The 23,379-nt window shown below is 41.3% G+C and overlaps 2 protein-coding genes and 1 long non-coding RNA gene across 9 annotated transcripts in view; 2 read left to right on the top strand and 1 right to left on the bottom strand.

Annotated features, from left to right (window-relative positions):
- LOC146490339 (protein NLRC3-like) overlaps positions 1-23,379 on the top strand; it is a 265,325-nt gene that overhangs the window by 105,395 nt on the left and 136,551 nt on the right. For 2 of the 6 annotated variants that reach the window (XM_085153301.1, XM_085153302.1), the window contains exons 2-8: positions 554-685; positions 770-871; positions 2,181-2,259; positions 4,397-4,598; positions 4,750-6,568; positions 9,162-9,335; positions 15,563-15,736. In XM_085153301.1, the coding sequence (XP_085009427.1) occupies positions 597-685; positions 770-871; positions 2,181-2,259; positions 4,397-4,598; positions 4,750-6,568; positions 9,162-9,335; positions 15,563-15,736 (2,639 nt within the window). In that variant the 5' untranslated portion in view covers positions 554-596. Of the gene's footprint in view, positions 1-37; positions 55-349; positions 686-769; positions 872-2,180; positions 2,260-4,396; positions 4,599-4,749; positions 6,569-9,161; positions 9,336-15,562; positions 15,737-23,379 lie in introns of those variants that run through there. The other 4 variants (XR_014872813.1, XM_085153304.1, XM_085153303.1 and 1 more) reach the window with 3 other exon arrangements.
- LOC146490341 (uncharacterized) overlaps positions 1-23,379 on the bottom strand; it is a 170,583-nt gene that overhangs the window by 62,816 nt on the left and 84,388 nt on the right. The window lies entirely within an intron of this gene.
- On the top strand, positions 17,436-21,306 carry LOC146490345 (uncharacterized). Of its 2 annotated transcripts, XR_014872820.1 has the most exons (3): positions 17,444-17,687; positions 17,727-20,039; positions 20,960-21,306. It is a non-coding gene; the product is annotated as an uncharacterized LOC146490345 (long non-coding RNA). The 2 variants fall into 2 exon arrangements; XR_014872819.1 differs by having other exon boundaries at positions 17,436-20,039.

Genomic DNA, 23,379 nt, shown 5'->3' with positions numbered 1-23,379 from the left:
TCATCCAGGTCATCGTAGTGTAAGGAGCTTGGAAAGAAAAGCGTCTGGACTTCTGTAAGTTGCTTGAAGATGTTTCACCATTATATTCGGGTCCTACCCTGTCTGCATTACGCAGCCAGTTCAAGACTAAAATTTTTCTAGTTTCCCAAACAGTAAATCAGTGTGAGTGCAGTTCTCTGCAAACTCAGCAGGAATAATTAGTGTGAAGCTTTAACTCTGCTGATCCTCTTTGAATCATGGATCAGCTGAAATGTTTAAAATGTTGTTCACACGTGTTGGACTGACTGAAGCTTCCAGTCACAGTGAATCAGGGTGTGTCAGTTAATGCATCGTGTGTGCCAGTGAATGCATCGTGTGTGCTTCATGGCTCCATCTAGTGGACTGATAGTAGAGCAGCTGATGGCAGCTTCCTCTGCCTCACACTGCTGTCTGACTGCATTCAGCTGACACTGAGATGAAGCAGGAAGGAAGCAGCTGATATTTGGACAGCACACATGATGGAAAGGAGGATTTCAGCTGATGTGCACATGAATGATTTGTGTTTCCTCTGCAGGTGAAGGTAGAAAGTGTGTGTGAGCTGATGTGAATTGAGCAGCATGGATCAGTGTGAGGACAGAGAGGAGGGAGTCCCTCCCTCTAAAACCACTCTGTGTGGGCAACATGAGAGCCAGACCAAAGCTCAGAGGTGAGATGACCATCTCTAACTGTCCATGACTCTTCTCCATGTCACAGCTCAGCACTCACATCACTGCTCCATCATTATTCACAGGAACCAGCCTGGACCTCCACCCAGCTCTGTGTCCTTACAGAGTGACGAGTCTAAAGATGCTGATATTACCTTTAAATCAGGCGTGTGTCGTCCTGCAGAGAGGTAATGTGTGTGTAAATGTTGTTGTGTGTTTGTGAATAAATGCTCCATCATGTTTAATGTCAGCTCTGTTTCACACACATGTTCATATGTGCAGCGCTGTGTGTTGGAGTGTTTCCACAAACACAGCAGATACTCAGAGATTATTTTTAGGAAGAGGAGATGTTCTCAAACTCTCTGTCCTGAAACTCTTCACTCAGTCTGATCCCCACTTCCTGCTCCTCAGCAGTGCTGCCATCTTCATCAACCAGGACAGAAATGAACTGAACTGTTGTTTCCTCATCAACTTCTTTCTGTCTGCTGAATCTGTAGTGAATCAAAGTGAAACGTGTGAAAATGCAGCTGTTAATGATCCAGTTTGTTAGATGAACGTGTGAATGTTGCAGTGTGCTGTTAAACAGTAACACAGTAACTGTGACGTGTCCTGATCTGACAGTAGATCATGTTTGTGTTCTTGGTCACATGACACAGGTCAGCTGTTCACACAGAGTTCATCTTTATAGGCTGGACCAGTTTGGAATAATACTGGGAGTAATGGTTCTTATATGGAGCTTTTCTCCTCTGAGCACTTTGATACTCGCCTCATTCACACATGGAAAGCAGTGCAAACAAATGCAAACACGGTTTTCCTGCACTCATCTTCTATCAGGATGATGTCAGTGTGAGCTGTTTCTGTCACATTTAACCTGACACTGAATTTTGCATCATTTCTATACAAAACTGAACACAAGTATGAAAAAAGTGTTTCACAGTTTTACTTTGAAAAACAAACAAACTGTGCTGCAGGTGAACAGTTTGATGGTTGGAATGAACAAACAAACAGACTCAGCAGCGCACAGACGTCCGAGCTTCATATATCGTTGTTAAACTTAACGTAGGAATCACAAACATTCAGAGATGAACTTACACACTTGGCTTTATACGTTCTTTGAGTTGAAACGTACTTGATCTGTGAATGATGACGTATCACAAGTACATTTACTGAGAAACGGCCTTTAACTTTAGAATCAAAGTTCAGTTAGAAAAACACTGAAGTCATTCAGGGAATTATGATCTTTGTGTTTTTACAGAGTTTAAAACACAACAAAGAAGTGTCAGTGATCAGGATAACAGTGGAAGGACTCTGGAGGATCATTTGTATTATTGATCATTTTGATCTCTGACAGAGAAACTACAAATACAGATGCAACAAGGGAAGCAGCAAAAGTGACTGAACACAGCTTTTAGAGGCTAAATTCACATTTCAATAATCAAAGTGGCCTCGTGTGTGTGTGTGTGTGTGTGTGTGTGTGTGTCCATGGTTCCTCCACAGAGTGGACCAGCAGAGCTCAGAGGTTCCCAGTGGTCAGTCTGCCCAGCAGCATCAAACACAGCTGGACTCCATATTTATGGTCTGTACATGTACAACAACTACTTTATTATTATTAATAATACATTTATTTATAGGTCCCTTTCAGAACACCAAGGACTCTGTGGACTAAATGTCCAAAAGAAACAAACTTTGACTGCTGGCACGTCTCTGTGCACAGAAAATCTGCATTGCACACAAAAAAAATCCACCTGAATTGAAATTAAAGTAAATAGGTTAACAATTCAGTTTTGCAGTGTTAGTCAGTGACTGGCTGCTCCCGTATGGGATCAGAACGATGCCACCTTATCCCATAGTCCAGCCAATGATGCGATTCACATTCGTATATACACAGCTAATCAACGTCGCTGACAGGCTACGACAGCGTCCTTATGTGCCGACACCGGTCGGTGTTTTAGCAAAGCGGCTGATGTGGAGTGAAGCCACGTTAATGACAACGTGTACAACCTTTGGAGTTGGTTTGGTTGTTTGGTTTTCTTCCTGAATAATATTGTTGTTTATATTTACTGCGGGAAGAAACGTTAAATACTGCGTTTCATAAGGAAAACGCTCGAAAGCGCTCTCCACCTGTGAGCAAAGATGAAACAAAAACACCCCACCCTTTCCTATTGGTCGAAAAAAGTACCATGCCAACCAATCAAAACATGATATGGCAACATGGCATTTAGTTGTTTAGGGAGGGGAAGTTTTAGGAGTGACGGCGTGTTTGAGATGTGAGAGATTTGTGACGTTTAGCACAAATCTTGTGTAGTTAGTGTGTAGTTAGTGTGTAGTTAGTGTGTAGTTAGTGTGTAGTGAGTGTGTAGTTAGTGTGTAGTTAGTGTGTAGTTAGTGTGTAGTTAGTGTGTAGTTAGTGTGTAGTTAGTGTGTAGTGTAGTCAGTAGTGTTGTTGTGTGTCAGAACAATGAGGCGACTGCTGAGTGTTACAGGTGTTACAGCAGTGATACATCTGCTGCTGTCAGGCCTGCAGGTATCAGGCTGTTGTTCTCCTTCATCTCATAGTGACAGAAATTATTTTTGGAGTGGCACAAATAATTTGTGTGGCATCAGATTTGATGCAGAACAGCTGATTGTTCTGTAAATAGATTGAAATGTTTATTTAAAAAACACCTTGGCTGCATTTTTAGGTAAACAGCTGCAAAAAACTTTGTTTTACCTTTTTGAAGAAGTAACTATATAATTAATTGCCCAACATTGGTCATTATTTCCTGTAAATTTGCATCCAGAGTTACAGACTCTCTCCCAGACCACAGACTCAGACTCATAATACAAGTCAGAGCTTAATAATAAATAAAAAATAAAGTTGTGTTTTCAAAATTGGAGTTCAAGTTATTTTTTACTTCCAATAGTGTTAACATGCTACACAGGTCATGAACAAGTTTGTTTTTAATTTTCATTGTAAGTGGGCTAAAGCAGTTAATTAAAAGTCGTCTAACATAAATGCTGTAATTAGATTACTTTAATAAACATGTAACCTGGATGATTCGATGCTGGCGTGACCACAGTGCACATGTCTGCAGTTGCTCACAGTGGTCCAAGGGACGCTCAGGGAGTTTGTGTGTTCAGACACATGAAACATTAGAGGCAACATTGATCACAGGGAAACATTTTAAACATCGAGGCTTTAAACAGAAACCAAAGTGAAACAGTTTGTAGTTGAGATCAGTGAGAATGAAGCTGAATAACTGTTTCTTCAATAACTTTGAGCAATAAATGACAAATATGATGGAAATTAGGAGCATTAACACTTACTAATGATGTGAGTTGACACTCGGCTATATTGAGACGACCACATTAGGTGGTCCTCAACTGTAATGGAAACCAGTGGATCCAGTCCAGTCGTGGCGACCTGTGGTGAGTCGATCTGAGCAGCTACTAATGGAAACGGGTCCATAGATGTGTTTGTGCTTAATAACAATGAATCACAGGATTTTTACATTACTGTTAAAATCTCATGTTGTTTGTTAAAGTGTTGTTAAAGATGGTGACAGATGTACCCTTAGGCCCCTCCTCCATTCAGAGATGGTCTTTCCCTTTTCACATAAATGGCCTCCTTGACTCCGCCCTGAAACCAGCGTTCACATTTTCTCAGGACCTTCTTGATGTTGTGTAGACTGAAGTTCAGAGTGGTGGCTCATTCATAAAGTATTCTGTTCCAGCTGCTGGAGGACAACATCATCACTTTTGTGAAGAACGAGCTGAAGAAGATCCAGAAGGCTCTGAATCCAAATAAGCCCCAGTGCTTGGAGTTTCAGAGGGAGGATGATGAGCAGAGGAGCAGCAGAGAGGCATTTGTGAAGATCACAGTGGACTTCCTGAGGAGAATGAAGCAGGAGGAGCTGGCTGACCGTCTGCAGAGCAGTAAGAGGATTTATCTAAAGATTTAAGCTGCTGGATAAATGAGACACTTGTGACACCAGTGTGTTCTGTCATTTCTCAGTGGGTCAGAAATTGTCATCAACATTTTGTAAAATATGATTGTTAAAGTTGTATTTTTATTATTATTATTCAGAACTTCCAGCTGCTGTTTGTCATCGTAACCTTAAATCTGCACTGAAGAAGAAGTTCCAGTGTGTGTTTGAGGGCATCGCTAAAGCAGGAAACCCAACCCTTCTGAATCAGATCTACACAGAGCTCTACATCACAGAGGGAGGGACTGCAGAGGTCAATGATGAACATGAGGTCAGACAGATTGAAACAGCATCCAGGAAACCAGACAGACCAGAAACTACAATCAGACAAGAAGACATCTTTAAACTCCCACCTGGAAGAGATGAACCAATCAGAACAGTGCTGACAAAGGGAGTGGCTGGCATTGGGAAAACAGTCTTAACACAGAAATACAGCCTGGACTGGGCTGAAGACAAAGCCAACCAGGACATCCAGTTCATGTTTCCATTCACTTTCAGAGAGCTGAATGTGCTGAAAGAGGAAAAGTTCAGCTTGGTGGGACTTGTTCATCACTTCTTTACTGAAACCAAAGAAGCAGGAATCTGCAGCTTTGAAGACTTCCAGGTTGTGTTCATCTTTGATGGTCTGGATGAGTGTCGACTTCCTCTGGACTTCCACAAAACTACAATCCTAACTGACCCTAGAAAGTCCACCTCAGTGGATGTGCTGCTGATAAACCTCATCAGGGGGAAACTGCTTCCCTCTGCTCACCTCTGGATAACCACACGACCTGCAGCAGCCAATCAGATCCCTCCTCACTGTGTTGGCATGGTGACAGAGGTCAGAGGGTTCACTGACCCACAGAAGGAGGAGTACTTCAGGAAGAGATTCAGAGATGAGGAGCAGGCCAGCAGGATCATCTCCCACATCAAGACATCACGAAGCCTCCACATCATGTGCCACATCCCAGTCTTTTGCTGGATCACTGCTACAGTTCTGGAGGATGTGCTGGAAACCAGAGAGGGAGGACAGCTGCCCAAGACCCTGACTGAGATGTACATCCACTTCCTGGTGGTTCAGGCCAAAGTGAAGAAGATAAAGTATGATGGAGGAGCTGAGACAGATCCACACTGGAGTCCAGATAGCAGGAAGATGATGGAGTCACTGGGAAAACTGGCTTTTGATCAGCTGCAGAAAGGAAACCTGATCTTCTATGAATCAGACCTGACAGAGTGTGGCATCGATATCAGAGCAGCCTCAGTGTACTCAGGAGTGTTCACACAGATCTTTAAAGAGGAGAAACAACTGTACCAGGACAAGGTGTTCTGCTTCATCCATCTGAGTGTTCAGGAGTTTCTGGCTGCTCTTCATGTCCATCTGACCTTCATCAACTCTGGACTCAATCTGCTGGAAGAACAACAAACAAGAGGCTCTTGGTGGCCTTTCCAGTTTATGCTGTGGTTTAAACCATTTCCAGAGAAAATAAATCTTTACCAGACTGCTGTGAACAAGGCCTTACAGAGTCCAAATGGACACCTGGACTTGTTCCTCCGCTTCCTCCTGGGTCTTTCACTGCAGACCAATCAGAGTCTCCTACGAGGTCTGCTGACACAGACAGGAAGTAGCTCACAGACCAATCAGGAAACAGTCCAGTACATCAAGGAGAAGCTCAGTAAGAATCTGTCTGCAGAGAAAAGCATCAATCTGATCCACTGTCTGAATGAACTGAATGATCGTTCTCTAGTGGAGGAGATCCAACAGTCCCTGAGATCAGGACGTCTCTCCACAGATAAACTGTCTCCTGCTCAGTGGTCAGCTCTGGTCTTCATCTTACTGTCATCAGAAAAAGATCTGGATGTGTTTGACCTGAAGAAATACGCTGCTTCAGAGGAGGCTCTTCTGAGGCTGCTGCCAGTGGTCAAAGCCTCCAACAAAGCTCTGTGAGTACATTTGTACTCATGTCTTTACTTTTAACATCCAACTGTGTCAGTAATTTATTTCACCAGGCTTTCTGTCTTTGTATGAATTTGTATCCTAAAGTTTTGGGATTTCTCCAATACAACTGTAACCTCTTTGATGCCTCCAGAACTCGGCGTACTCGAGTCGCTGAATCCACTATAAACTCTGATCATCACTGCTGCTGTTATGTTATCAGTGTTTGTTTAAAAACTTAGGCTGCATGTGCCTAATGTTGTGATACTTTATATTCACATGCATGCTCCTAGATACATTTCTACTGCAGGTCTATTTTTAGTGACAAATGTTGGTGAAACACTTGCTTTTACATGCATGGTGGGTCCTGCATTAAAAAAAGCATTTGAATTACTCAGTGAATCATGGCAGCCAGAGAAACATCCTTAGTTCAACTTTAATCTCTGCTTCGGTCTTCCACAGTGTGTTTGTTGTTTCTTTGTTGTTGTTGGCCTGCTCTCTCCTCTCAATCCAATCTGGTTGCAGCAGATGTTTGTCCCTCCCTGAACCTGCAAACTTGGGTGCAGCACCTCAGTTCATCTTCAGTTTGAAACCAGCTGTTTTAGCTATATCCCCTCAAGCACACCTTCCCTGGTCATCTCTGCTGTGGTTGCTATAAAATTTAATCTTGATTAAAAAAAAAAGAAGAAAAAAAGTAAACTCAAGTCAGACTTGATGCCATTTATTGGCAGCATGGTGCCTGTTTGTCAGTCTTTGATGATAAACTGCAGCACAGTCTAAAGCAAACCTTCTGACTTTATTGACTTTATGCATGTATATATTCTTCCTGTTCACCTTGGACACACAACAGCTCTCTGTTTGTTATGATTGGATCTAGAACACAATTCAGATCAGCCAACATATCCTAATCTAGATGATTTTTAAGATGGTATCTGGGACGAAAAGTTAAAAATCAGCTTGGATGGCCTGTACTGTATGATGGCCTTGGTTGCACCACATTGATGGCCATGCAGGGTGGTTCACTCCTTGGGCAAGAAGACCGAGGAGTGAGCCACCCTCGGTCAAAGCTTGGTCATTCAAGCTCAATGTTTTCCCTTGTTGGTTGATGATAAGTATTTTTTTTTTACCTGACTTATAGTCATCATTGTCTTCAAATTAACTCACACACTGCTGACTGCTGTAGCTTACCTGGCTGAGCGGGTGACCCATGTACTGAAGGTTAGAGTCGTGACTCCAGGGCCTGGTTTGAGTCTGCCCAAGACCATTTCCTGTGTTTCATTCTCCTCACTTCTCCCTCCCTTCCTGTCTTCTCTGTCCTATACAGTGAAGACAAAAGGCCTCAAGTTCTGAAAACTCTTCCCCTTCATCATCTTCCAAATCATCTCTCTCATCTAAAATCACCAGTATTCTCTGAGTAGAGAATCTTTTCACAATCTTGAATGATAAGGATCCAAGTGGGTAAAGTCAGTTATTTGTTGTGTTCCTATTTGCAGCTGGGATAGATTGTGAAAAACTCTTGGCTGCCAAAATTACATCCAGTTTAGAAGAAAAACATTGAGTGAAGTGTTTGTTTCATCATCCTTCACAACTCATCAACCAGGTGTCACAAACTGCAGCAGAACAGTACAAAGCATGTCCTACTGGATGGCTGCAACAACCAGAGTTTTACCTAACTTTGGTATTTCTTGACAGCATGAGCGTAATATTTACTGAACAGAGTCGTCTTCTGTAATCTTTTCAGATTCAGATTCAGAACACTGTATTTATTTTCAAGGGGCAATTAGGATACTGACCTTGCCAACCGTACATACAATACAAAAACATCACATTGGGGAGACAGGTCAGGCTAGGTAGCTGGCCGGTCAGCCGCTAGAGCAGCGACCCGGAACCGAACAGCAGAAAATGCACAACATCAGGAAAGATGAGGAGAAAAAAGAACTCCCCCCAGGCTGAGCTCCAACAGGGAGATCAGTTTGAGAACAGAAAAAAATGACCTCAGCGCAGAACACATGAAAACTCTTAATACGCCATAGAAACACATGACAAGCAACAGGGGTGGGTAAAAGGTGAGAGACAGCCGGTGTAGACAGCGCATCCGGGCCTGCAGCATTTGCGCTGGTCCCCTCCACCCACCGTCTGCACCGGGAGGGGATAAGCATGCTTAGGATGGGAAGGAACAGTCTAAACACCGTCTGTTATCAGGGTGAGATTTGTTATGTTCAGCTCCAGCCCTGAGACCACAGCTGGCACCGGTATGTTAGCCGCATGAAATGATGGTGGTTTTCTTTGGTGCGAACAACTGCATGTCAGTGTCACAGCTGATCTAACAGTCCGTCACTCGTCTCTCAATCTCCCGTTGGAGAGCCATGAGCTTCTCCGACAGGTTATCAGTTTTGCGCTCAAAGAGCAAAGTCTGAGAACTCACGACCGCCATGAGCTTCTTCAAGATCTTATCCGTGCTGCGTTCAATGAGCCCATTTTGAGAAGTCACGACCTGTCCCATTGTTTCAGTCACAGCGGGCAGCCTTGTGGGGTTTTGAACAGCTGATTCTGCTTCCTTTAATTTTCAATTAATTAATTTGTTGGTTTGTTTTCTTCCAGACTGAGTGGGTGTAACCTCTCAGAGAAAAGCTGTGATGCTTTGTCCTCAGTTCTCAACTCCCAGTCCTCTAGTCTGAAAGAGCTGAACATGAGTAACAATGACCTGAAGGATTCAGGCGTGAAGCTTCTGTCTGAAGGACTGAAGAGTCCACACTGTACACTGGAAACTCTCAGGTAAGATCAAGCATTTTTCTTTCATCAACTGACAGAATTAGCAAATTAATAATAAGGCAGTCCTCTAATAAGAGGAGAAGTGGAGGTGTTTTGAAGGGCAACATACTCTTATGTTAACAAGACAGGAAGTAGTTCCTGGGAACTGCTTCCTTTGTTATTGTCTAAGAAGAAACATGATGGTAAAACAGTGATGAGTTTGCAGAGGTGAATCCACAGCACACAACACAACAATGCTGTTGCGTGCTGAAAGCAGACTTCTCACAGATTCTGAGACTGCAGGTTTCATCACTGTCCAACCAAAATTCACTGAACCAGCAGTAAATGAACGTCCAAAACTACGCTTCATGTTTAAAAAAAGAGATGATCAGGGGGATTTGTGTTTACATCTTTTTTGTGTAATCTGTTCAGCTGCTGTTTCAGCTGTTTGGTGGTTGTTGAGATGGTTTTGTGAACTTTTAGCTGAGATCCTGACATTTCTGTAGATACCACACGTCTAATTACTTTGTATAGCATGAATGGCCATAACGAGGTTTTTAACAGTAAGAAAAGTTGTAAAACTTAAGAAAATATAGTTAAAAGTCCAAAACCTTCTACGTCTGGTCACTTGTGGTAAGGAGCAGATCAAACGAGTAAAGAATTACGTTATAATTATAAATGGCTTCAACAGCACATTCAGGTCTGTGAGACTCATTCAGACACTTAGCTGTGGCCCTGTGCTATATGCACATATTTCTGCATCTCTGCCATTCAGACACACTTTATATATAGTTTATTTTATGTAGTATTCAATACTGAACTGTACATTTAGTCTTTTTAAAGGCAGCAATTTTTATTCAGTGTTTTCATAAAAGCCTTATTTTTATCCATTTACTGCTATTAGGAAGAACACGTGAGGTTTAAGACCTGGACGAGTTTGAAACCTTTTGTCCTCCACAATAGAAAATGGGTGGAAATAAAAAAGGGTCTCACTTTAGCCAGCTCCTAATTTTATCAGTTCTACTCTCAGTGTCTCCTGTATATCTCCTATATAAATTTTGCACTCAGCTTTGTGGTCTCCAATATCACTGAAATGCAGCCAGATGCTGCTCATTTTGCCTTTTCACTCTTTCCTGACACGCTTGCATTTCAATACAGCTCCCTTTTTCTCTGTGTACCTGGTCTCTACCACTACCCTTGCTGTCTATGGGGCATGTCTTCTTTCACATAATGGTATGATCCCAGTCTGTCTCTTAAAGTGTTTGGCCACATGGTTTGCTCATCAGAATAAAACCTCAGCCGTGCTCACATTGATTATGAGCAAGCTTGAAAATTCATCAATATTTGACATATGAAATTATCTCAAGGCCTGGATTTGGCCCACGGGCCATATGTTTGACACCCCTGGTTTACACGGTTTGGTATTCAATGTACAAGTGAGTTAGCTCTCAGCTAACTAGCAGACAAGCTAACTGCTGGGACTGCGTCTTTCTAACAAGAGCGTCAGACACTCAGACTGGTTTTCTTTGTGGATGATGATGTGTTCTCACACTGATCCTTCATGCTGATGCTGCCATCCACCCACTGCTCCTGGATTCCTCATCATCATCTCCATCAGCCCTCACAATACTCCACCTTCATCAACTTCATGTTCAGCAGCCTGGATGGACAGTAATTCTTTCCATGGGTTATGGTGGGACATTGAGAGCTGAAGTCAAACAGCAGTGAGAAATGAAAGACTGATTTCTATTTAGTCTTGTGATGTGCAGCTTTGTTCAGAGCATTAAGGCCCAGCAAAGATTACTGAGGTCATAGAGTCCCTGATGAAACCTGTGTGCTTATAGAAACTGAAACCAGATGAACCAGAATACAAGGACATTAAAATGAAGTGTCAGCTACACAAAGGCAAAGCTATTCAGTTGTTGGTGTGAGTTATTTAAATGGAGGAGTCAGACTTTAAGCTGCTGGACTCAGTCACTATATCCTGTTCTCCTCATAGAACCTGGATACACAGACTCACCTGTGACACAGTGACACACAGTGTGGGCTACACACACATTAGAAAGTGGATCAGTCACACTTGTGCAATCATTTGTTGTGCTGGGAAACCATGAACACTTTGAATCACCTTTAATGGCTTTGTTACAGCAACATTCAATCATGAGTTCAAAAGTAGTGTATTGTGTACTTATTTTAATAGTACTGCAGTATGAGAAGTGCAACATTCAGTGTGCAGAAACAGATCAGGTGCTTTCTAACAGCAGTGTTCCCTTTAACACAGTAGCAGTTCAAATATTTCTGCCAGTCTGAGCTGAAACATGAATCTAATCAAATATCAAATCAAAGTTCTTTGCCTCTGCCAGGACGTTAACATTTGATCTAGTTTTTTACAAAGTTCCCCTCAGCGTCCAGAGCCACCAACATACCTTTGATCAACAGCAAGTGAACATTTATAAATGTGTGTTTTCAGAACAGGAAGCAGCAGAACTATTGTTCTGTTATCAGGGAGCAGCACAAACGCTCATCAGCTCATTTACTGTGCAGGACTTTGAGTGTGTGAAGTGTGTGTTTGTGCTGGATTTCCTTTGGAGAATCTCAGTCAGAAACAAGACAAAGAAAAACTCTTTCAATAGTCCAGGTTGAGTTGACAACATGAACTGCATTTATCTTCCTCTGACTTGACATGTTCTTCCTCCTCTGCACCGAGCCAGCTGCTAAGACTCACAAGCTCATTGACATTTTCTGATGATAAAGAAACTCTCTTCTTCTGTACAGTATGAGCAGCAACAGAGAACAAGCTTTCACAGGTACAGATGTTGCAGCTGTGGCCAAGTACATGTGCTGCATGTTTGGAGCAGCACTCTAATGGACAGGCCTCTGTACTGATGGTGGGCTCTGCTCTGTATCCACCACACTGTTCTCAGCTGAGTCTTCCTCCTGTTCACAATCACACTCTGATGAAGCACCAATAGGGCCAACTTTTTCTCTGGTGGCTCGGATGTTGTTGCTTCCACAGGTTTCCCTCCAACAACCCTCTGTTCCTTCAGTAACTTCAGTAAGATCTGGGTAAACACTTGAGCTCCTTGAATCTGGCTCCAGTGCAGCAGCAGTTTTCACATATACAATGTTGGCATTTTGTTTTCGTGTCTCCAGGTCTTTTCTGAATGTAGACTTGAATTTGACCACGTAGGCGGGGTCATCATCTGAGCTCTCCATCACCTGAGAGAGATGACAAAACACAGAATCACAGAGCATGAAACCAACGTTTCTCCTCCCAGAGGTTCAGTCACAGACCTGCAACAGAAACAAGAATCAAAGATTCAAATGACGCAGAGCATTCATTTACTTATATCCACAAACATGTCCTCTACATATTCATGCTGTATTTACACACACATACAGAGGCTGTTTGTCTCTCACACACAGACAGGACACTGAGAAATACATCATGTTAAATATACCTGCAGGCTTCCAGCTGTACACTTTGTCCCTGTTAGCTGTGATTGCCATGGCAACCTTGGTGTTGTGCGCGATGCAGGGACGTGTTCAAAGGCAGACGTCTGGCAGCAGCATCATATTTGATGCACTATCTGTACTGAGTGTGCTGACTTTATTTCAAATGTCCCACTGCTGTGCAACATGAATCACATGTTCTGCACGTTTCTGTAACTCCCAGGTAACCATGGTTACCCAGCCATGCCCAGTAGTCTCCAGAGAGACCAACAGCAGGTTCATGTTGTAACAATTCAATTCAATTCAATTCAATTTTATTTATATAGCGCCAAATCACAACAAATGTCGCCTCAAGGCGCTTCATAGATACAGAGAAAAGCCCAACAATCATATGACCCCCTATGAGCAAGCACTTTGGCGACAGTGGGAAGGAAAAACTCCCTTTTAACAGGAAGAAACCTCCGGCAGAACCAGGCTCAGGGAGGGGCGGCCATCTGCTGCGACCGGTTGGGGTGAGAGAAGGAAGACAGGATAAAGACATGCTGTGGAAGAGAGACAGAGATTAATAACAGATACGATTCAATACAGAGAGGTCTGTTAATACATAGTGAGTGAGAAAGGTGACTGGAAAGGAAAAACTCAATGCATCATGGGAATCCCCCGGCAGCCTACATCTATTGCAGCATAACTAAGGGAGGATTCAGGGTCACCTGGTCCAGCCCTAACTATATGCTTTAGCAAAAAGGAAAGTTTTAAGCCTAATCTTAAAAGTAGAGATAGTGTCTGTCTCCTGAATCCAAACTGGAAGCTGGTTCCACAGAAGAGGGGCCTGAAAACTGAAGGCTCTGCCTCCCATTCTACTTTTAAATACTCTAGGAACAACAAGTAGGCCTGCAGAGTGAGAGCGAAGTGCTCTAATAGGGTGATATGGTACTACAAGGTCATTAAGATAAGATGGGGCCTGATTATTTAAGACCTTGTATGTGAGGAGCAGGATTTTGAATTCAATTCTGGATTTAACGGGAAGCCAATGAAGGGAAGCCAAAACAGGAGAAATATGCTCTCTCTTTCTAGTCCCTGTCAGTACTCTTGCTGCAGCATTTTGGATTAACTGAAGGCTTTTCAGTGAGTTTTTTGGACATCCTGATAATAATGAATTGCAGTAGTCCAGCCTGGAAGTAATAAATGCATGAACTAGTTTTTCAGCGTCACTCTGAGACAGGATATTTCTAATTTTAGAGATGTTGCGCAAATGGAAGAACGCAGTCTTACATATTTGTTTAATATGTGCGTTGAAGGACATATCCTGGTCAAAAATGACTCCAAGGTTCCTCACAGTGTTACTGGAGGCCAAGGTAATGCCATCCAGAGTAAGAATCTGGTTAGATACCAAATTTCTAAGCTTTTCAGCGCCGAGTACAATGACCTCAGTTTTATCTGAGTTGAGAAGCAGAAAGTTAGTGGCCATCCAAGTTTTTATGTCTTTAAGACATTCCTGCAGTTTAACTAATTGGTGTGTGTTATCTGGCTTCATGGACAGATAGAGCTGGGTGTCATCTGCATAGCAGTGAAAATGTATGCTATGTCTTCTAATGATGCTGCCTAGGGGAAGCATGTATAATGTAAACAGAATTGGTCCTAGCACTGAACCTTGTGGAACTCCATAATTAACCTCAGTGTGTGAAGAGGACTCTCCATTTACATGCACAAATTGGAGTCTATTAGATAGATATGATACAAACCACTGCAGTGCAATACCTGTAATACCTACAGCATGTTCTAATCGCCACACCGTGGCTTTCGTAGTCTCTCCTTTTTCTACAGCTCATGTGTTCTTCTTGTGATGGTGCGTCTTGAGGGAGGCTCATACATGCCGTCATTTGTTGATCCTAAGAACGTTCCTCAGACCGACTTCTTCAACAACACTAATCGGCCTGAAGTTTGTAGCTACTCACGTCACTGTGGTGTTTGTTAACTTGTCTTTTTTTGGTTTATCTAGACTCCTCCCACAAGCTGAATCTACGTAGTCTGCCCAAGCCTCCCACCTCTGTTTGTTTGGGTGGTTTGTTTGCTGCCATCAACAGCGTGTAATGCATTTAAGTGATACTTCAGACATGAAGTACTCCGGTGATAAAAAACTCAACTTTGCTTCCAGATAACTTTAGTTGTATCAACACTGCCCTCTGGAATAATTAGACTTTGGTGACAAACTGATGTGATCTCCATGTTTCCTTTGTTGGACTGTGGGCGAGTGTCAGAACTGAATGTACTGAGTGACATGTAGAGTTTAAATATGTGTCAGTTCCAGTTTTAGAGCTCTAAAGTGCAGCTATCATGTTAGGAATATGTTAGGAATAGACAGTAACACTGAGCACACTGAGGTCAAATCTTTATTTATCCAGTTCATCTGTAGGCTGAGCTCAGTCCATCCATTTAGTGAAATGATGTTTAAAGGTCTCCTTGTTCTGTGAGCGTGCACAGATCCTGAAGCAGAAAGCCTGGGTTAACAGAGAAATGATCATCACTGTGATGATGCTCATCATCTCTGACTGGGATTTGAGGTTTTATCAAAGCAGCAAACACAATGAAAGCCTGGCTATGTTGGACTGGGTGTGGAAGCAGCTCCCAGTTTGACTTCAGGAGACAGACACCCTCTCTACTTTGAAGATCAGCTTCAAACTTTCCTTTTTGATAAAGCTTATAGTTAGAGCTGGATCAGGTGACCCTGAACCATCCCTTAGTTATGCTGCCATAGAGATGGATAACAGACGGATTGTTGTTGTTTTGTGTGTCTGCAGTCTGTCAGGCTGTCTGATCACAGAGGAAGGCTGTACTTCTCTGGCCTCAGCTCTGAGTTCCAACGCCTACCATCTGAGAGAGCTGGACCTGAGCTACAATCATCCTGGTGACTCAGCAATGAAGCTGCTGTCGGCTGGACTGAAGGATCCAGGCTGGAGACTGGACACTCTCAGGTATGGAGAGAATGTCTGATAGAGGAGGAAGAGTTGGAAACATTTCCTGTGTCTTTCACTCACTTCCTGTTTGTTTCCTGCAGATGAGACATGAACAATCACACATGCAGGAATATTTTAAGGGACAGACACACTAGTCTAGCTGGATAGTACATGGATATTTATGTAGGGGGTTTCCAAGGAGTCTGTTTGCAGGAACTTTAATGATAACTGATAAGTCATGTTGAGCGTTTCATTAAAAGTAGACCTACAGTTAGGTCCATAAATATTTGGACAGAGACAACATTTTGTAACTTTAGATATACTTTATTAGGTCACAGGTGTACCTGAGATAGTGGCCACTGTGTACCTAATAAAGTGTCGGCCATGTGTGTGTTTCCCATGCTGTATGTCCACAGTCACAGTGACAGTCAGTGACACTGACAGAAGGATGAAACAAGGCTGTGAATCATTTCAGTCTGTGTGTGTGACAAAGAGGCAGACAGGAGCAGCTAACATTTGGAAATGGAAGCTTACTGGAAACTCTACATTCACGGCTGAATTCACAATAGATTTGTTCTCAAGTGCACATTTAGCAGCTAATGCTAATACTGTTTTCCCTTTGCTTTCTACAACTTGAGCAGCTATTGCTAAGTAGGCCACTTTGCTCTGCTAAGGATTTGTGTGACCATGATGGAAACTCTGATAAGCTAATGCTGCTAAGCTAATGCTGTTTATGGGCCCTGTTAGAATCAATATTTCATTCCCATTCTGTTGTTTGTGAACAATATTAACGTTTCACATCATTATTACACAAGAGAAAAGGGTATTAGCGTTAGCCACTAATGCTTATTTACCTCAAATTAGCTTTAGCTGCTAATGGGAGCCTTCTTAGCATAAACCTTTCACATCGTTATAATGCAAGGGAAAAGAGTCACTTATGGCAGCCTATTTAGCATTAATGTCATATCATTATAACACAAGAGAATATGGTATTAGCATTAGTTGCCAATGCTTATTCACCTAAAATTAGCATTAGCCACTAATGGTAGCCTATTTAGCATAAACGTCTTAATGCTAAATCAAGTTAATTAATGCTAAATAGGCTATATAATATAACTAAAATGTAAGTAATGTTAGCATCAGAGATGGACAGTAATGCGTTACTTGTAACGCGTTACTAGTTACTATTGCAAAATCGGTAATTAGATTACCGTTACTTGCCCGTAGGAACGCTGCGTTACTGCAGCGCTAAGAATCAGATGGAATCAGTTCTCAGTTTTAAAGCTTGTTACATGGATAACAGACTGTGCCATAGTGGCAACGTAAAAGTGTTTTTATTAATTTACGTACAACTATGTACTGTTACATTTGCATTTAACTGATTGCAATTCAGGTAAAATCTGCATCACCTGGTTCAAAAAGCCTGAATATAATCTTTACACAAATAAATACCCTGAGAAAAACCTCCACTAATGCAAAAAAAAAAACCCAATGAACAAAAGAAAATCATCTAAAAAACAAATCAACAATATGTGACCAGCTCTTGAAATGTTTAAACTTCAGTAACAGTCTAAAGAGTCTACTTCATTAAAAGAATCTGTTGAAGTTTTATAGATAAAACTAAGGAAACATTGGATGTTGTAGCTACATGGACTTTTCTTTGGTTTCATATAGGGGCTGGGTCATATCATACCGTTCATGGTAATACCGGTATAATGTTGAGCAATGATAAGAAAATGATAGTTACTATTTTTGCAATAGTAACTAGTAACGCGTTACAAGTAACGCGTTACTAGTTACTATTGCAAAAACGGTAATTAGATTACCGTTACTTGCCCGTAGGAACGCTGCGTTACTGCATTACTAAAACCGTGATTTTTTTGCGAGAATGTTTCATGACAGTGACGTAAGCAAGTGCGACGTTTGTGACAACAGCTGTGTGCAGATCAACAGTGGATCATGTATGTATGTGCCGCCCCCCCCCGTAAACTTCCAAGCAAGCACTGAGTGCGCAGTCAGTTGAGTGCTTCCAAGCAATCAACTGACCGCGGCACACCTGCACCAGGGTAAACCTCCGCCTACCCTACTCTTGCTTTACAGGTGAAAATAGAGCAACAGGACCGTTAGTCTTTGATGTTATTTATTTTCTGCTGTGTTTTACTTGCATCTATTTAAAGGAGTGAGTGTAAACACACACAAAAAAAATATTTTATGTGCTGGAATGTGCAGAAAATAAGTTTAAATGTTAAACAAATTTCTTCCAGTCAGAGAATGTTGCATATAATTACATTTTTGCTTGATGCATAAAGTTAAAAGATTAAAACTAATAAAACAAGTTTTAAAAGGGGACTTTTCCATTTGATTACATTTTGTATGATGGATTATGTAGAAAAAGTAGAATTGGGCTGAAAGATCTATCGCTTTATCACCTATTCAGGTTGTAAATCGTGTTTTTAAAAAGTAACTAACTAAGTAACTAAGAAATTAATTACTTTTGAAAATAAGTAATCAGTAAAGTAACAGGATTACTTTTTTGGGGAAGTAATCGGTAATTAGTTACTGATTACTTTTTTCAAGTAACTTGACCAACACTGGTTAGCATTAGCTGCTGATATAGAGATTGAAAATGTGACGTCATTCAAGGGTAAAACCGCAAAGAATTCTGGGAACTCGTGGCAAGAGGTACTAGCGCATGCAGGCTTTCAATTGAAATCAGTTACACAGCGATAAAAAGAAACACAAAAAACTGTCAAGAAGCTGTTGTATTATTAACTGCAATAGCCGGTCGCATGACAGCTACGGGAAGCCGACGGGTAAAGAGATCGTTTTTTTTATCGGATTACGTCGTTGAAGAGAAATTATTCGAGCCGTGTTTCCGAAGTAAAAAGAGGCGACGGATGGCCTGGATTGCAGCCATTCAAAGACCAAATATAACGTCCCAGAACACTCCAGCTCACAGGTTAGTCTGCTCCAAGCATTTCCACAAAGGTCAGTGTTTTGTAGTAGTTAATAGTCATTTTTCATAACATAATTTGTGATATAGGTTACAAGCAAGTCTGGCGCTGAACAGAAATTGTAGCGCTATGCTCCTTTGTTTATTGTGCATAAATAGTGAATTGTCCTGACACAATATTGCGTTTCGCTTCATTTATTACCATGGTACATTGACAAAAACATGTACTTTTATTCACAGGATAAAACAGGTTTTTTTGTATCACTAATTGCCCAGTACGATTACAGCATACTGTATTATTGTCACTGCTACATTTCTGTAATGAACCAGAAATTATTTCCACTACTAATTAATTACCGTTGAGCTCAAAGGTCCTATTAATAAACGGTTAACGAATGTGTATTTATTAAGACAATTTGTGAGACTGGTAAACTGATGATACATACGATGGTCTTTCGTTCTACACGGTGCATTTCATGGTCCTGTACCCATCCTTCGGTAAACTGTACCTGGGCTTGTTGCAGTGACCTGAAGTTACTAAACTTCATGAGTGTATGCACTCACTCCAAGAACCGTATAATTATAAATATGAGCGTGGTGAAAGTTGGGCAGCACGCTAACGTATTTTGTCCACTCTGTGTGCTCGTAAGGGTCTGACCCTTTCACTCCTTTGATTTTTTCCTCATATCTTTTCTTTGCCTTTTCATCAAGTCTGTCTTTGTACGGACCGGCATTATTCTCCTTCGTTTTGTACATAAACTTTTTGGGGGGCAAAGAAAAAGCAAGAAGGCATTGGAACCGGAGAATGAACGTTTTGCGGTGCTGCAAATGCTTGCATTTGATACGGTACTTGGATTGTTTTGCCACGAGTTACCGGCATGCAATGCGCGAAAGTCACGTGGTCTGTCAATCTCTATTGTTAAAAGGTAAGATAAAACATTGCTAGCAGCAGCAGATAATGCTAACACATATAATAATTAGCATTACCTAATAATGGCAGCCTTCTTAGCATTAGCTGCTTATATTGTCATAAGGTAAGGGAAAAGAGTTGGCAAAAACATTGTTAGCATTAGTGGATAACGCTAATTCACCTAAATTAGCATTAGCTAATGATGGCTACGTACCTAGCATTAGCTACTGATATTGATTTAAAGCAAGAAAATATGAGCATTAGCATTAGCTTTTAATGCTTTTTCATCTAAAATTAGAATTAGCCACTAATGCCGTCCTATTTAGCATTAACTCTTCACATCGCAGGGGAAAAGTTAAAATTGAATAAAAAAGTGTTCACATTAGCTACTCGTATTGTTAAAAAGTAAGAAAAAACATTGTTAGCATAAGGGGATAATGCTAATTCACCTCAAATTAGTATTAGCTAATAACGGTACCAGCTAACCAACACCCCTAATTATAGGGGTGGCTGTAGCTCAGGTGGTAGAGCAGGTCATCTATTGATCGGAAGGTTGGTGGTTCGATTCCTGGCTTCCCCTAGTCTGCATGCCAAATATCCTTGGGCAAGATACTAACCCCAAATTGCTCTCCGATGCATCCATTGGAGTATGAATGTGTGTGAATGTTAGTTAGAAAGATGTGCTTGTGCGAATGGGTCTGAATGGGTGAATGCACAAGTTGTGTAAAGCGCTTTGAGTGCTCAGATGAGTAGAAAAGCGCTATATAAGAACCAGTCCATTTACCATAACGGTAACCTACTAAGTATTAGCTGGTCACATTGTTATAAAGCAAGAAAATAGGGTATTAGCATTAGCTGCCAATTCCTATTCACCTAAAATTAGCATTAGCCACTAATGGCAGTCTACTTAGTATTAACTACTCACTAATATAATGCTAATTCACATCAAATTAGCATTAGCTGCTAGCATCAGCCTACCTAGCACTAGCTGCAAATATTGTTAAAAGGAAAGGGAAAAGTGTTAGCATTACCCGATAATGCTAAACTCGCATCAAATTAGCATTAGCTAATAACAGCGGCCTTCTTAGCATTAGCTGCTCACATTGTTATAATGCAAGGGAAAAGAATTAGCATTAGCGGACAATGCTAATTCACGTCAAATTAGAAAATATGGTATTAGCATTAGCTGCTAATGGTTATTCACCTAAAATTAGAATTGGCCACTAATGGCGTCCTATTTAGCATTAACTCTTCACATTGCAGGGGAAAAGTTAAAGTTGAATGAAAAATAGTGTTCACATTAGCTACTCATATTGTTAAAAAGTACGAAAAAACATTGTTAGCATAATAATAATAATGCTAATTCACCTCAAATTAGTTATTAGCTTATAACGGCAACCTACTTAGCATTAGCTGGTCACATTGTTATAAAGCAAAAAAATATGGTATTAGCATTAGCTGCCAATTCCTATTGACCTAAAATTAGCATTACCTGCTAATGGTAGTCTACTTAGCATTAACTCCTCACTAATGTAATGCTAATTCACATCAAATTAGCTTTAGCTTTAGCATTAGCTGCTAGCATCAGCCTACCTAGCACTAGCTGCTCACATTGTTAAAAGGGAAGAGAAAACGATATTAGCATTAGCTGGTAATAATTATTCACCCCTAATTAGAATTAGCCGCTAATGGCAGCATACTTAGCATTAACTCCTCACATCGTTATAATGCAAATGAGGCTAACTTGCATTAAATTAGACTCCTATTATTAGCTAATGCTATTTAGAAGTAGCTGCTCACGTTGTTATAAAGCAAAGGAAAACGATATGAGCATTAGGTTCTAATGCGTATTTGCCTTAAATTAGACGTAGGTGCTAATGGCGGCCTACTTAGCATTAGAAGCTCAGATGTAATGCTAGGAAAAATAGTGTTAGCATTAGCTACTCACATGGTTAAAAAGTAAATGTTAGCATTAGTGTATAATGCTAATTCACATCAAATTAGCATTAGTCAATAGCGGCAGCCTATTTAGCATTAGCAGATAATGTTGACCTTGGCCCACTGGAAAAGTATAGAACTAAAGATTTAGGAGTGTTTCTCGATAGCTTTTTGTCATTTGAGAAACAAATAAATTCTGTTATTAAAACCAGCTGTAAGGTTTATATTGTTGATTGTCATTTATGCTTAGAAATATTTACTCATGTATGCTTAGAGTTGTATAATCGATTGCATAATGATAGAGGTTTGATCCTTAGTAGTCTGTAAAGACTCTGTGTGCCTTCCAGAGTGCTCTGGCATGCACACACCACTTGGGGCCATGAGAGAGGTCGTACCCTCTCTTACTGATTTATGGTGTAGGACAGGGGTCTCAAACTCAATTTAGCTGGGGGCCGCTGCAGGCAGAGTCTGGGTGAGGCTGGGCCGCATTAGGTTTTCCACAAGAAAGGCATGGTTAAAAAATTCCAATCTTCTCAAATCTCGTCATTTTTATTTTTTAACACAAAATATGAAAAATAAATAAACAAATTAAGAATTAATAAGAAAATAAATCAATCTGTAATACATAAATAAAATAATAATAAGATATTTTTAGTCAGTGAACTTATGTGTTTTTATCAGTCTTCTATATCTGCTGTATTTAGATTGAAATGTCTGTATTAACAGTTCTATAACCTTCTTCTGAACATGAATGGAACACTGTAGAAAATGAACTGTTCTTCTGAACATGGCTTCTCTTGCCTACTCCTTGCTGCTAGAGACCTGGCAGCGTTTCCTCTCGCATAGCCGAGCCAGATTTGGCCTGAGGGAGGAAGCAGTTGCGACCCTCAGTATGTCTTGAAGATGATCATCCGTAAGTCTGGACCTGTACTTGGACTTATTGAAGTTCAAAGTGGAGAAGAGCTTTTCGCACAAGTATGTGCTACCAAAAAGGCACATGGTCCGCTTGAACATTGGGGAAAGCCGAGGGAAACTAGGGCTCAATTCTCTCAAAAATGGTCCAAGCTTGTCTGCTTTTCCACTCACCTCCCTGAACTTTGAGTTCAGAGTTGCACTGCAGCTCAATGAGCTCCATTTGAAGCACAGAAGGGGCATCATGCACATCAAAGGAGAAGCGGGCCGCAAAAATTTGAAAGGTGGCTCTGTGTGTCTTGAAGTCAGCAAATCTGTGATCAAATTCCTCCTGTAGCCTCAAAATGACATCAACATACTTGTCAGCACTGAATGGTGTGCCTGCATCCACGAGTGCCTTGCATGCTGGGAAATGGCAAAGGTTTGTCTGAGAGAGCTGAGCTTTCCAGAGCGCAAGTTTTGTGGAGAATGCTCTCACGTTGTCATAGGCAGCACTGACAAGTTGCCCCTGGCCTTGTAACGTCTTGTTCAGTACATTAAGCTCATGTGTTATATCAACAAGAAAAGCTAAGTCCATGAGCCATTTGGGATCAGTTAGCACAGGAACACTAACTCCATCCTTCTCCATGAAGGCTTCACTTCTGCTCTCAACTCAAAAAGTCTCTTTAATACATTTCCCCTGCTGAGCCAACGTACCTCAGTGAAGTCGAGCACATCCCCATATTCTGACTCCATTTCCTCTAAAAAAGCACAGAACCTTCGGTGCTTTAAGCCCCTGGATCTGATTTGGTTGATGCATTTCACAACAATAGACATCACATTGTCAAACTTCAGGCATTTGCTGCAAAGGACCTGCTGATGGATAATGCAGTGCAGAGCAATGGCCTCCTCCACGCCTTCCTCTTCCAGTTTTTTTTGAACAAGTGCCACCAGTCCATTTTTCCTCCC

Source organism: Neolamprologus multifasciatus, unplaced genomic scaffold (genome assembly GCF_963576455.1).
Source record: "Neolamprologus multifasciatus unplaced genomic scaffold, fNeoMul1.2 scaffold_5, whole genome shotgun sequence".
In the NCBI taxonomy this organism is placed as follows: Eukaryota; Metazoa; Chordata; class Actinopteri; order Cichliformes; family Cichlidae; genus Neolamprologus; species Neolamprologus multifasciatus.
This window is presented reverse-complemented; position numbering and strand designations above follow the sequence as displayed.